This window comes from Oryx dammah, unplaced genomic scaffold, assembly GCF_014754425.2.
Source record: "Oryx dammah isolate SB20612 unplaced genomic scaffold, SCBI_Odam_1.1 HiC_scaffold_9, whole genome shotgun sequence".
NCBI classification, from domain to species: Eukaryota; Metazoa; Chordata; class Mammalia; order Artiodactyla; family Bovidae; genus Oryx; species Oryx dammah.
The window spans coordinates 38,379,162-38,392,480 of NW_024070193.1; the positions used below are offsets into that span (position 1 = coordinate 38,379,162).

At 41.1% G+C, this 13,319-nt stretch overlaps 1 protein-coding gene across 1 annotated transcript in view; it reads right to left on the minus strand.

Annotated features, from left to right (window-relative positions):
* Nucleotides 1-13,319, minus strand: part of SUMF1 (sulfatase modifying factor 1) — a 101,573-nt gene that overhangs the window by 41,861 nt on the left and 46,393 nt on the right. The window contains exon 7 of the mRNA XM_040245979.1: nucleotides 9,061-9,174. Within this exon, the coding sequence (XP_040101913.1) occupies nucleotides 9,061-9,174 (114 nt within the window). The remainder of the gene's footprint in view (nucleotides 1-9,060; nucleotides 9,175-13,319) is intronic.

Sequence of the window (13,319 nt, forward strand, 5' to 3'; positions counted from 1 at the left end):
TCTGCTGACCATGAATTCCTCACGAGGCCACACCCTGGCCTTCCTGTGTTTGGATGCCAAGGACCTGGCACACAGCTGCTGCCACCCTTCCTAAGGCCACCTCCTCAGAAAAGCCTTCTCGGCTCCAACCAGCAGAGAACAGAGCTCAACGAGGCCCCATAACAATCACATCAGCAGCAACTCTTTTTCTGAAGATTTATTCATTTATCTTTGACGGTGCTGGGTTTTTCTTGCTGTGAGGGTTTTTCTCTAGTTGCACCAAGTGGGTGGGGGGCTATTCTCTAGTTGCGATACATGGACTTCTCACTGCAGTGGCTTCTCTGGTTGTAGAGCACAGGCTCTAGGGCACCTGGGCTTCAGCAGTTGCTCAGAGCATAGGCACCGCGATGGTGGCGCACAGGGTTAGTAGCCCTGTGGTATATGGACTCTTCCTTGACCTGAGATCAAACGGGGGTCTCATACACTGCAAGACAGATTTTTAACCACTGGATCACCAGGAAGTCCCAGCAGCAACTCTGACCACAGCGCATCTTGATTTACCTGATTGCCACCTCTCCCTAGACTAGACGCTCCCTAACAGTGAGGCTATCTCATGCATCTTTGCATCCCTGAGAGACAAACAGCCCCACAGCACAGTAAGTTCTCAGGAAATGCAGGCTGAACCCATGGCTGTAGGGCTCTGCCATCAGCCTCGGCTCATTTATGCAGCTATCGACGCCAAAAGAAAAAAAGAAAACATCTGAACTGGTTGATTCTATTAAGTTGGAAGGGAAAACCACTACCATAAATGACAGGGCTAACAGTCACAATGAAGTCTGTAAGCTGTCTCTCAAGGCTGAAACCGATTTAAAAAAAAAAAGGAATTTGATGGAAAGAAGAGATAGGCTCTTCATTATATTTCAAAATAGGGCCACTAAGATAAGATTTAAAACAGTTTAAAAACTACCTACAAAAAAATGCATAAAACACAGCTGTATAATAACAATATTTAAAGAGACTCAGCCTAAAGTCAATAGACATGGCGGGGGGCAAAGTGTGTGTGCTCAGTCGCTCAGTCATGTCTGACTTTTGTGACCCTATGGACTACAGCCCACTAGGCTCCTCTGTCCCATGAATTCTCCAGGCAAGAATACTAGAGTGGGTTGCCATGACCTCCTTCAGGGGATCTTCCCACCCCTGGGATTGAACTCAGGTCTCCCCCATTGCAGGCACATTCTTTACCACCTGAGCTACCAGGAAAGCCCAAGAATACTGGAGTGGGTAGCCTATCCCTTCTCCATGGGGTTTTCCCAACCCAGGAATTGAATTGGGGTCTCCCACATTGCAGGCAGATTCTTTACTGTCTGAGCTACCAGGGAAGCCAGGAGAAGAAGAAGAAGTACTCTTTGGCTACTGCAAGGCTTTGAGAGGCCAACGGTGAGATGCTGCTCTTCCTGTCGCTGCTGCAACTGCACATGATAGTAAGAGGCCACATGGCAGAAGGGGGATAGAACCAGCAATGCTGAAAACTGAAGCTGCCATATACCATCTGCTTGCTCTTTGCCAAATGTTGGTCTAAGTAGCTACCAACACTCTCTCAATCACAGCAACTCTGTGAAGTGGGAATCTATGTCCCCGCTGATGAAAGAAGCAAACCTGAGTCCCGGAGTAGCTAAATGACTTGCCCAGGGTCACACATTAACCACAGTGACAGCAACAAAATTCAAAAACCCTTGTCTGGATTCCACTGGCGCAGCCCTTAATGGCTACCACAGTCTGAGACCCGATGACACAGAAGAAGGGAAAAGGACCGCAGCACTATTATTTGCATCCATCAGGGAACGTATAGATAGAACGCTGTGTACATTTCTGGATGCTCATTTAAAAAGGGGGACTTTTTTTCCCACTCATATTATACAGAAGACTGTAACCCCAATTGCCCTGGATTAGAATCCAAGTTATTCCAGGTGCAATTGAAAGAATGGGGATGTTCATCTAGAAAGAGAAAGATGAGGGGGCACAGGCTGTGACTGTTTTGGGGGGTCTGAAAAGCTTGCATGCACAAGACAGAAGCCATGTTCTGTGTTCTCACCAACTGTACAATGACGACCAGTGAGCTGAAGCTCTGGGGGTGAAAATATTCGGTTGGCCATGGAAGAACATCAAACAGTGGGCACATCTGATGACACAACTAGATGCCCTAGGTAGCAGAGAGTTCTCGGGCCCATGACATTTGAAGCTCAAGGGTGCAGGAACACAGGTGTCACCGGGATCAAAACCGGGGTCCTCCAGTGGTAGAGGCTGGAGTTTTTCATTTCCCACCAAGATCCACTGGTCCTCCAAACTAAGAGAGGGGGCCATGATATACCTGGGTGTCCCGCTCTGTCTGCTCAGGAAGAGTCAAGGGCTATAACATGAGACTCTGGAGGTAATATTATGAACAAACAACATTTTTACCACCTTCCAAATAGCAACTGGAATTAGCATTCACTCTTTTCAAGCAAGAAGCGTGTGTCCGGATACTGTGTTTGAAAATGCGTTTACAGGATCTAAATATCTGAGCCATATATACTCAAGCTTAACTCCTCTATTTCTCAACAGTTTTTTGTGGCTGTTGAATGACCAACCTCACTCCACAACCACAAAGAAAAGTGGCTATAGATCAACATCAGCTGTTCCTATGGAACAATTTCCATCTTCCACTAGGGAGAAGAAGATGAAATTCTTTTCATAAACATGGCCTCAAGGGATTGATGTTTTTTGACCACTCTGCTTTCCCTTTGGGAATTTTTAAGTATAATTTACAACCATAGTAATGTATTATCAAGTTTAAACTTCCTTAATATTTTCAGGTCTTTTTTACTCTGAACACCAGGTTACTTTTCCATCAAACTGATTTATTCCAAACTGTCCTCATTGAAAATATGTGAATAAAGGATCCTATGTGAGATAAAAATCCTTAATCAACTTCTCCGTAAACTACTACCTAGAAGTGGTATTCTAGGAATGTGAGCTGCATTGACTAGGCTGCCAAGGGGGCAGTTGATGGGTGAGACAGTCTCAGCTCAGGAAGATGTGATATTTACTGTCTCTTGCCAGGCTGAGACAAGGCCAGTCTTATGCCATAGACAGAGGAGGTCTGGGAAACAGGCTAAGCAGGAGTCTAACATTTCTGATGCACAAAATTCATTGATTCATATAGTGGTATGTGGCCAGAGGAGACATTATTGGGACGAGGAACAAATAAATGCAGAATTTAGAGGATGGACAAATGCAAGTCCAAATCCTAAGTCCAATCACCCAGTGGCAAAAACAAGACTGACCATGAGGCACCTGCCAATATGTGGTCCATTTTGACCTCAGGTCAGAGGTTGACAAGTGTCCTGTGTGACAGGCAAGGATCAGAGGTGTGTTCTTCAAAACAGAGTGCAAACTCCAAACCACAGCCAGCACAAGAGGTGGGCTTATGTTCTCTCTGGTCAGTTCCACACCACAACACCACAGCCTTGCAAAACAGAACACATTTCCTAAAATGTCTAGAGCTATATGATCTAACTGAATAGTCAAACTCCACACTGACAAAAACAGAACAAATAGAATCTTTGGCTAATAGCATCTGACAAGTATCAGGGATTCATTCAGAGGAGGAATACTTTTGGGGAAACTTTATTCCCAATGGACTCTAATGAGCCACAAAGCGAGATTTTCATTGTAAGGATGACTATGTGATATGTTAACAAAAGGTAAGGATAGGAAGAATATTAGGCATTCATTATTTATAAACATCATTTTCTCCTCCTCTGCTCCCAAAGGCCAACATTTCTTGTTAATTCTGCTGAATAGAAGCATGTATTTGTGTGTGCACAGTTGTTCAGTTGTGTTCAACTCTTTTGCAACCCCATGGACTGTAGCCCACCAGGCTCCTCTGTCAATGGGACTTTCCAGGCAAGAATACTGGAGGGGGTTGCCATTTCCTCCTCTAGGGGATATGCCCAACCCAGAGATAGAACCCACATCTTTTGCACTGGCAGCTGGATTCTTTGCCACTGAGCCACCTAGGAAGCCCAAAAAGAAGGATATAATCTTCCAATTACGTAGCAAAAAATAATTAAGAAAAAAAAAGTAAATCACTAGCACAATAGTACTTTTGGGGTCTAAAGTTATATTTTCACATGCAACATTATCAGATCTAACTTGCCAAAAATTTCAGGAGATAGGTATATAATTATTCCCAATTTGTATATAAGGAAACTTAAGGTATATCCTAAGCTTAGAGAGATTCCTTTAATATCAAGTGGTAGAGCTAAAATCCACATTACTTTGACTAATTCTAAGGCTATATTTCTTTCCCTTAGGATAAAAAAAAAGCTGCCCAAATGAAACTGCGTACCTTAAGTGAGAGTGGCAAAGATATTACAGATTACTCCATCCTTTTACATCACCAGTAAACCAGGGTACCATGGTACCCTGGGTATGTTACTAGGGTAGTGAAGTAAGGATGTATGTGTGGGAAATTAGGATGCTAGATAAGTCCTATATAGTCTTTGACTGAAAGTACCACACACTTCTGAGGGATTCCCATGTGGCTCAGTGGTAAAGAATCTGCTTGCCAATGCAAGATGTGTGAGTTCGACCTCTGGGTCAGGAAGATCCTCTGGAGGAGAAAATGGCAACCCATTCCACTATTCTTGCCCATGGACAGAGGAGTCTGGAGGGCTACAGTCCATGGGGTCACAAAGAGTCAGACATGACTGAGTGACTAAGCATACAAGCACCACCACACACTTCCAGAGATTAATATGGGTTTCTAGGTAAAGTAGGAGAAGGTAATGGCACCCCACTCCAGTACTCTTCCCTGGAAAATCCCATGGACGGAGGAGCCTGGTAGTCTGCAGTCCATGGGGTCGCTAGGAGTCAAACACGACTGAGCAACTTCACTTTCACTTTTCACTTTCATGCATTAGAGAAGTAAATGGCAACCCACTCCAGTGTTCTTGCCTGGAGAATCCCAGGGACGGGGGAGCCTGGTGGGCTGCCGTCTATGGAGTCGCACAGAGTCGGACACGACTGAAGCGACTCAGCAGCAGTAGCAGCAGCAGGTAAAGTAACTGCAAAGGAAAACACACACACACACACAAAATTACTTCTTAATTGGGTTAAAAAAGTAGCATCAGCGGCCACACTCTGGATTGCACCTGTGTAGAAAGACAGGCTGTCAACCTAAGCAGTTTCAAAAATTACACACATGCATGCATGCACACTCCCCAGAACCTTCTACCAGGCAAGACCAAACTGCCCCTCACTCCATATGGCCAAATACCTCCACCTCTCCTAGGATTTTGTGTACAAAGCATACAAGGTGTTACTAGCCAATAAAATAAACACTAATGATTAACTTTTGCTCCCTGGAAGTCACTGAACAAAAAAAAGGTATTCCCTGAATAGCCTCTGCCTACAGAGCACTGACTGTTCCCAAGTTCTCCAAAGAAGCTTGAAAAGTATTTGCCATTATGAGTTAGTCTTGGAGCTAAAATATACACACGACACTGAAGAGGTCCGTTCCTGGGTTGAAATGTTTACTTTGGTTCAAAACTTACCCTGAAAATATTATGTTTTTAACTAGCTTTTGCTTTTGAAACACCTCCAGTATGAACAGTGATCAAACTCTCTTTGATTCTAGGTATCTGGAACTGGCTTTATTACAGGACCAGGTTCTTTGCTAGGTGCTGGAGACACACAGCCCGTAGGGAAGAAAGGCATATAAATTAAGACCTCGAAGAGAAATGGGAGTTTAAACCAGCTCAGGTGAGAACTATCAAGAGCTGTGAGGAACTGCTGAGCTCAAATCCCAGACTGAAGACAAGGCCAGAGAGGTGAGCTTGTTTTCCCAGAGGTCAGCTGATTCCAGCTGCAGCAAGTATAATACTGAGAAGCTGAACAGAACTTTGCAGAGACTCATGGGCCCCAAGGAAAGAATTGGAGCTTAGGGCTTCCCTGGTGGCTCAGCTGGTAAAGAATCTGCCTGCAATGCAGAAGACCTGGGTTTGATCCCTGGATTGGGAAGATCCCCTGGAGAAGGGAAAGCTACCCACTCCAGTATTCTGGCTTGGAGAATTCCATGGACTATACAGTCCATGGGGTCACAAAGAATCGGACACAACTGAGCAACTTTCACAGGGCTCTCCAAGGAAGAAGAGTCATGGGAACCCCCTAGCCTGCTGGCTGGCACCCTGAAGAGCTATACACATCTAGCCCTCACAGGGACTGAAGCTGAGCTTCAAATCATCTCAATTACTGGCTAGTTAATAGCTAAGATGATATGTAAGTTTCCAGAAGCAAAGATAAGCCTGCTCCAGAGAAAGATTCCATTCTCCAGATCTCAAACAGTCTCTACAGTTTATCTCACACAATGTCTGGTACTCAATCAAAAATACTGAAGCATATAAGAAAATAAGATGTAACCAAAACCCAAGAACGACACACAACAGAAGCTGGTCAACAGGGTGGCATGCTATGAGAGTTATCAGATACAGACTTCAATATATGATGACTAAATATAAACTCATATATGAAGAATGGATAAACAACAATATAGCACAGGGAACTGTATTCACTATCCTGTGATAACCATAATGGAAAAGAATATGAAAAAGAATGTGTGTATATGAATATATATAAAGTATGCATATATACTGGAGTGTTCTTGCTACAGAATCCCAGGGACGGGGGAGCCTGGTGGGCTGCCGTCTCTGGTGTCACACAGAGTCGGACACGACTGAAGTGACTTAGCAGCAGCAGCAGCAACATGCATATATACATATATATGAAAAAGAATATATGTGTATATATATATATACATAAACTGAATCACTAGGCTGTACAGCAGAAATTAATATATTGTAAATCAATTCTACTTCAATAAAATAAAAAAAAATATATATATATACCTAATGACTAAAAAACCATAGTGAGATAGCACTATACACAGACTAGAATAGCTTAAATTAAAAATACTGACAAATATCAAGTGTTGATAGAGTAGTTTTTGTTCTTTCTCTTTGGTTAAAAGAAATACAGTAAATATAATAAGCTGTCAGTATATGTTAAATCGTAATGGTAGATACACAGGTCTCTGTTATGCTATTTTCTGAACTTTTGTAACATTTCAAAATGAAATGTTGAAAGGAAGAAAAAGCTGTGGTCATTGAGCGATCAGAAATGGCTAAATTATTTTAGCCTTCAGAAGTCATGTTCAAGAGTCTGTACTTCATTTATTCTTGAAACAGAGGAGTGAGAGCGTTAAACATATTCTCTATAAAGATCATTCCAGCTGCAACAGAGCAGAAAGAATGAAGTCAGGGAGCCCAACTGGGAGGCTGATGTGGTAATACAGATGAGAGACACAGCGGCGCTGGTTGTAAAGATTTGAATGATAGAGTCTGAGTTTGCAAGGGAATTGGGGTTCAGTCCTCCAAACTGAAGAATTTAATCCCAGTCAAATCAGGAAGCAAATGAGGCCTCTGTGACAGAAACCTACAAGGCTAATGATTTATAGAGCAAAGACAACATCCAAGATCAGAGCCTAGGACTGTGAAAACAAGAATATATGGATTTTTCTGTAAATCCTTAGAAGCAACACAAGCAATTATAAAACTGAAAGCTAATAAGCACTCAGCTCGACAACAGATGGTCACAGAAATACATTCACAACTTGCCAGAATTTTGAAGCCTTGTGCACCCTTTCCAAACATGCAGATGCTTTCATCTAAGGGGAGAAAAAAATTCTATTTCTGCTTCTGACAGCAAACGCCAAGTCACATTGTGCCAGTAGAGAATGGCATCTCCCAACCTCAAACCCACCGAAAATTTCACAACCTTATTCTCACGCTGGAGAGATGGGTTGCCTTTGACCACTAATTCCACCAGCCCTGCCAAGGAAAACAAAGAGGAAATGACCGTTTCTGAAGAATTCAGCTTTTTCATCTGCCCCCAAGAAAGGAGATTTCTGTCTATAGATTATTCAGGAGCAACTCATGTGTTATTCTGTGAAGAAAAATCAAGCATATCACACAAATTTATGTCTAAATTCTGAAGGAAAAAAAAAATGGCCCAAGGCACAGAGTCTGACAATTTCTTCAACTACTCTGAGCTGTTTAACCTTCCACTGAGAAGAGATCAAAGAATTAATTGTCTTTATCATGACCTTTTGTAAGTTTAGAAGAGGTTAAGTTTTAAAATTAAGCATATTAAGTTCCCAGTCTAGCTAGTTTGGGTATAAATATATATTCCTGGATCTGACTTATGAATGTCTAGTTTGCTAGAGATAGGATTTCTAAATGGCATTTCCCCCCCAATCTGTTCACACAAGAAATACTCAGACATGTTCTTTTTAAAGGAAGTACTTCCCACACGCACACCTAATTCTTCTAGTGTCTAAATTATTATATACGCTGAGAGAGCTTGGCTTTAGAGGCAGAGTAGCCCACTAGCTGCAGTCAATAGTCCTCCCATGCCAGAGAAGGTAAAATTTAACTTAGCTTTGCTACATTCCCAAGGTTTATGAACTGACATACTGTGGAGTTCAGGAAATAATCACCAAGTGACTCAACTTCCTGATTCAGCATTCACCCAGAAAACATCCTTCTCATTTTCTTCAAACAACGTTCTTCAATCAAAATTTCAGCCAATGAAAACTCAGGCAATTAGCAGCATGATAAATACCACCTACCAGATCTCACTAGTTATTAACAAACAGTAATGAATTTTGCTAGTTATTTATATATCTCATCACTTTGATCACATTTATGAGGCTGAATATAATTTCTAAAGTTATAGGCAGATTTCCTCAAATCATTATCACCGAAACAATCCAGCAGCATATAAAAAGTCCACAGACATTTCTACACAATGCCTTAAGGTTGGAAAAAAAAAAAAAAAAGATGTGCTTAATATTCCTTGGGGAAATTCCAAGATTAATTTCAATAGTACATAAATAGCCAAAACACACGAAATTCCTACCATAATCTGCCCAAAGGATGGGTGTAACCTTTTCATAATACATATTCTGAGACTGATACTCACCGGGTTAATCGTTTCTTCAACAGAATGGTGAACAGTCCACCAGTCTGAAGTCCACTCCCAGGCGTTCCCTACTATATTGTATAAGCCATAACCATTGGGAGGAAAGGCGTCAACCTAAAAATTAAAAAAAGGGGGAAATGTTGTCAATCTACTCACCTTGTCTAGAAAGCCTCTTTAGTATAAAAATGCACAAAGTCCTCGTACTTCAAAGTATGAACATGAATTTTCATGCCAACAGTGAAAATACAATCTGGCCAATATAAAAACAGAGGAAGATATTTTTCAGCTTTGAGTTCTCAAAGGGAGTTCAGAAACCTAAGAAGAGTTTATGTTACATGGTAAGAAAGTCAATGAAATAATTCTTAATAGAGAGACTAGTATTGATCACAAGTCAAATCTGTATCTCATTGAGAAGTGGCAGGTAAATTATCTGTAGACATTCAGAAGCATAAGAGAAACGGCATTATATCCAGTTATCAGTCTTGTCATCACAGCTGAGCTCTGCTGGCCACAACATCTTTAAGCATGGAGAGACCTCAAGCCAATTCTGTCCTCTCCACCAGCCCCCTCCAACTCACCAGCTTATCTTTAAGCCTGAGTCATTATTGTCAAAACACTGATGGGACTTCTTCTTATAGAGAAACTGCAAATTCATTATCAAGTGCTATCTATAAAACAAAGAAAGTTTGCAATCCCTGGGACCTGGAAGTATGAGGTAAGCTGCACAGGCTCTTCAGCCAGCAATTACATCACATTTCAAAGGTAGATCAGTCTGCCAGCCACATAATTATGTCACAGGCTTGGTACCAAAGTGCAAAGCTTGTGTACAAAGGAAGGTGAGGAGGAGGACCAGAGAAAAACCTTTCACTGAATAGTAAATGCGTATAGAACAAGTTTTGCTATTTTAGGGACTCAAAATTTTTTGCTAACATATTTTAGAAGAAATGCTCATACATGAAGGAAACTTCTATTTTTAAGTGAAAAAAAATATTATCATTAAGATTCTTTTTAAAAAATCTTTTTGTAAGATCATATTTTTCCTCAACTAATGAATAGAACTAAAAGGAATAAAATTAATTTCCTACTTGGCTTCAGAAGGTTTTAGATTTACACATAAATATGGAACCATCTGATATGTGGGCAATCCAGGGCACTTCAATAAAGTTATGACGCTACTCAGAAAAAAAATTAATCCAGATGATAAGGAAAGCTGAAAATTTTTACCATTCTGCTTCCAAACTCAGCATTCATTATGGAAACAGCAGTACCTATTCACTGCTTCATTCAGTAACTCCATGCATGTCGACTGAAGGCAGAAAGGGTTTGATGACATAGACGTGAAAGAGTTTTAATGAGGGAGAAAAAATGATGATGCCAAAACTTAAAAACATCCAATCTAGAAAAGCAGGGTGGGATTAGTAGGGGAAGAGAATGAAAGAAAATAGGCAGAAACTCCCTAGAGGGAGAGATTTCGAGCTGAAGGTGAACCCTCCTCCACAAAGGTAGAAACATCTTATGGGAATCAAAGTCAGAGGTCAAAGGTCAGAGAGACAGTGAAGGAGAAGGGGTCAGAGGCATAAACTGTTCTTTCAAGAATTTGGAGATAATGAGGAAGAATAAGACAGAAAAATAGTTAGAAGGAAAAGAAGAAAATAATTTGTTTCAGCGAAAAGATGGGAAAGAGCAAGGGGCATGAGAGCAACTGAAAGATGGAATGAACGAAGTAGAGAAGTAGAGGGAGGAACCATTTCTCAGGCTTAGAGAGCAGACTAACAGAGGTCAGCCAGCCTAAAGTCTTCTTTATACGACAACACACAACAAACGCTGGGCAAGCAAGTTAGCCTATCTGGTGCTGTTTAACCCTAAGATGAGGAAACATTAATAACAGCATCTACTGAAAGGTTTGAGGGGTCTTCCTTCTGTAAATAACTGGATGTTTAAGTGAGGTAAAATCTGGAGGTCACCACTCCCAAAGTTACCACGTGAGAGTATAAAAATTTTAACTGCTCTTTGTTCAGTTAATCACACCAACCAAAACTTCCTTCCAGAAAGCTCAGAAGAAATACTTTCGACATGTTTATTTTCAGGTGAATGAGCAGATATGCACGCAAAGTAAAACATACTAATAACTTACAACAGAGGCCCAATAAAACAGAAAACCAATTCTTTAGGTTCACTGTGGTCAGAATAGTTCACTCAGTTTAAAACCAGAGAGAAACTAATAAACTAAAACAGCAGGCAAGGGAGCTCTTTCACTGTAGCCCATCCCGTCGTTGGAAGTTCGATTCCTGCTCTCAAGGGACCAAGGCCTGTGAACACGACAAGGAAGCTAAGGAGGACCTGAGATAAACAGTCCCACTTTAAAGGTACAAATCTTCAAGTCTCATTCCAAACAAAGGTGGAAGTGACCTCTCTACAACGTGCTGGTTTTTTTCCTCTTCAGGTCGTATTTCTTATGTCGGCTCCTTGTAAATGTTCTAATTTTGTCTTAGGAACTTCCATGGCAACTTCTTCGGGTGACTTCTGTTGAATATCCTCCAAGGCGGACATCTTCTGAATATCCCCAGTTAAATGTTCTAACTCTGTGCTACTGCTGCTGCTAAGTCACTTCAGTCGTGTCCGACTCTGTGCGCCCCATAGACGGCAGCCCACCAGGCTCCCCCGTCCCTGGGATTCTCCAGGCAAGAACACTGGAGTGGGTTGCCATTTCCTTCTCCAATGCAGGAAAGTGAAAAGTGAAAGGGAAGTCGCTCAGTCGTGTCCGACTCTTAGTGACCCCATGGGCTGCAGCGTACCAGGCTCCTCCACCCATGGGATTTTCCAGGCAAGAGTACTGGAGCGGGATGCCATTGCCTTCTTCACTCCAAATATCTGTAAAGTATCCTTATTTCATATGGAAATTGTTATTTTCTGAGAAGATGCACTGACTTGAGAATAAATGACTTTTTCCTTGGAGGTTCATCTGTCTAAATAGTGATGTGAAATTCTGTAGCCATTAAGTGCTGTAAAATATTCATAACTGTCCAGTACTGATTCTCATGGTCTTTTGACTGACAGGTGCTTATGTAATTTGCCTGGTCTGTCAGAAGCCTATACTATATATGCTTCAAGGCTAAGTGTCCTGCTTCTACATCACGTGTCACCTTTCCTGGGGTCTCCTAAGCATCTTCATCAGGCTCCTTATTGTGTTCATCCTGCAGCGCAGGTTCTGCCAACAGTGGCTCATGAGATAACAGCTGGCCTCCTTACCCATGTACAATTTGAGAAAAAAGCTGAGATCTCTTAGACCCCAAGGTCTCCAATAACTCATTTTATGGAATAAAACTATGTGCCCCTGAGAGCACAAGCTATTCAGAAGGAAACCTGAAAAGAACCAACTTCACTTTGCTGTATAGTAGCAAATAAATTTTGCCTCTGTTGAAAAATACATCCAATTCCCACTGGTTTGTGTTGGTGCTTTTATCATATACCTAACTCATACATATGAAATTTTAGAAGCACACACATGTGAGTTCCTATGCCTATTTAAAGGCAACATATTCTCATGTAACTTTTTTTTAAATTACTTCTGCACCCCTGCAAAAACAACTGTAATGCTTTAACTATATGGCTCAAAGTATGTTTGAAGTTCTGAAAAGTCAAGTGTCTTCTCATCCCTCATCTCTTCCAAAAATTGTCTTTTTCACTTGTTTATTATTTCAGTTGAAATTCTGGAATCACTTGGTCATGCTCCAAATAACATATGTGTGTTATGTTTATAAATAAATTTTGGAAGAATTATTTTTGTGTGAACAAATATTAAAACCACAAATATTTTTTTAAATGACAACTGTTTGAAAGATTGTTGAAAGAATATTATCTTCTGTAACAACAAATCCAGTAAAGTGCTATTTTCCCACCACAAGACATCTTTGCTCAATGTGTCAAGAAAAAACAAAATGCTTTTATCATTGCTTCATTAGTGTATGGCTCTGCTGACAAAAAAAAAAAAAAAAACAGAAAGGAATACTCATGGAGGAAAACATGCTACATGCGTTCCAGAAAACAGTTTGGTTATGTATGTGAAACTCTTACCAAGAAAGTTTTCTAGTCTTTGACTCATTAATTTCACTGCTAGGAATCTACCTTTTAAAAAACCACCACACTATTAAGGATCTACTGTGTTGCACAGGGAACTCTACTCAATACTCAGAATTAATCTGTATGGGAAAAGAATCTAAAAACAGAGCAGATATATGCATATGTGTAGCTGATTCACT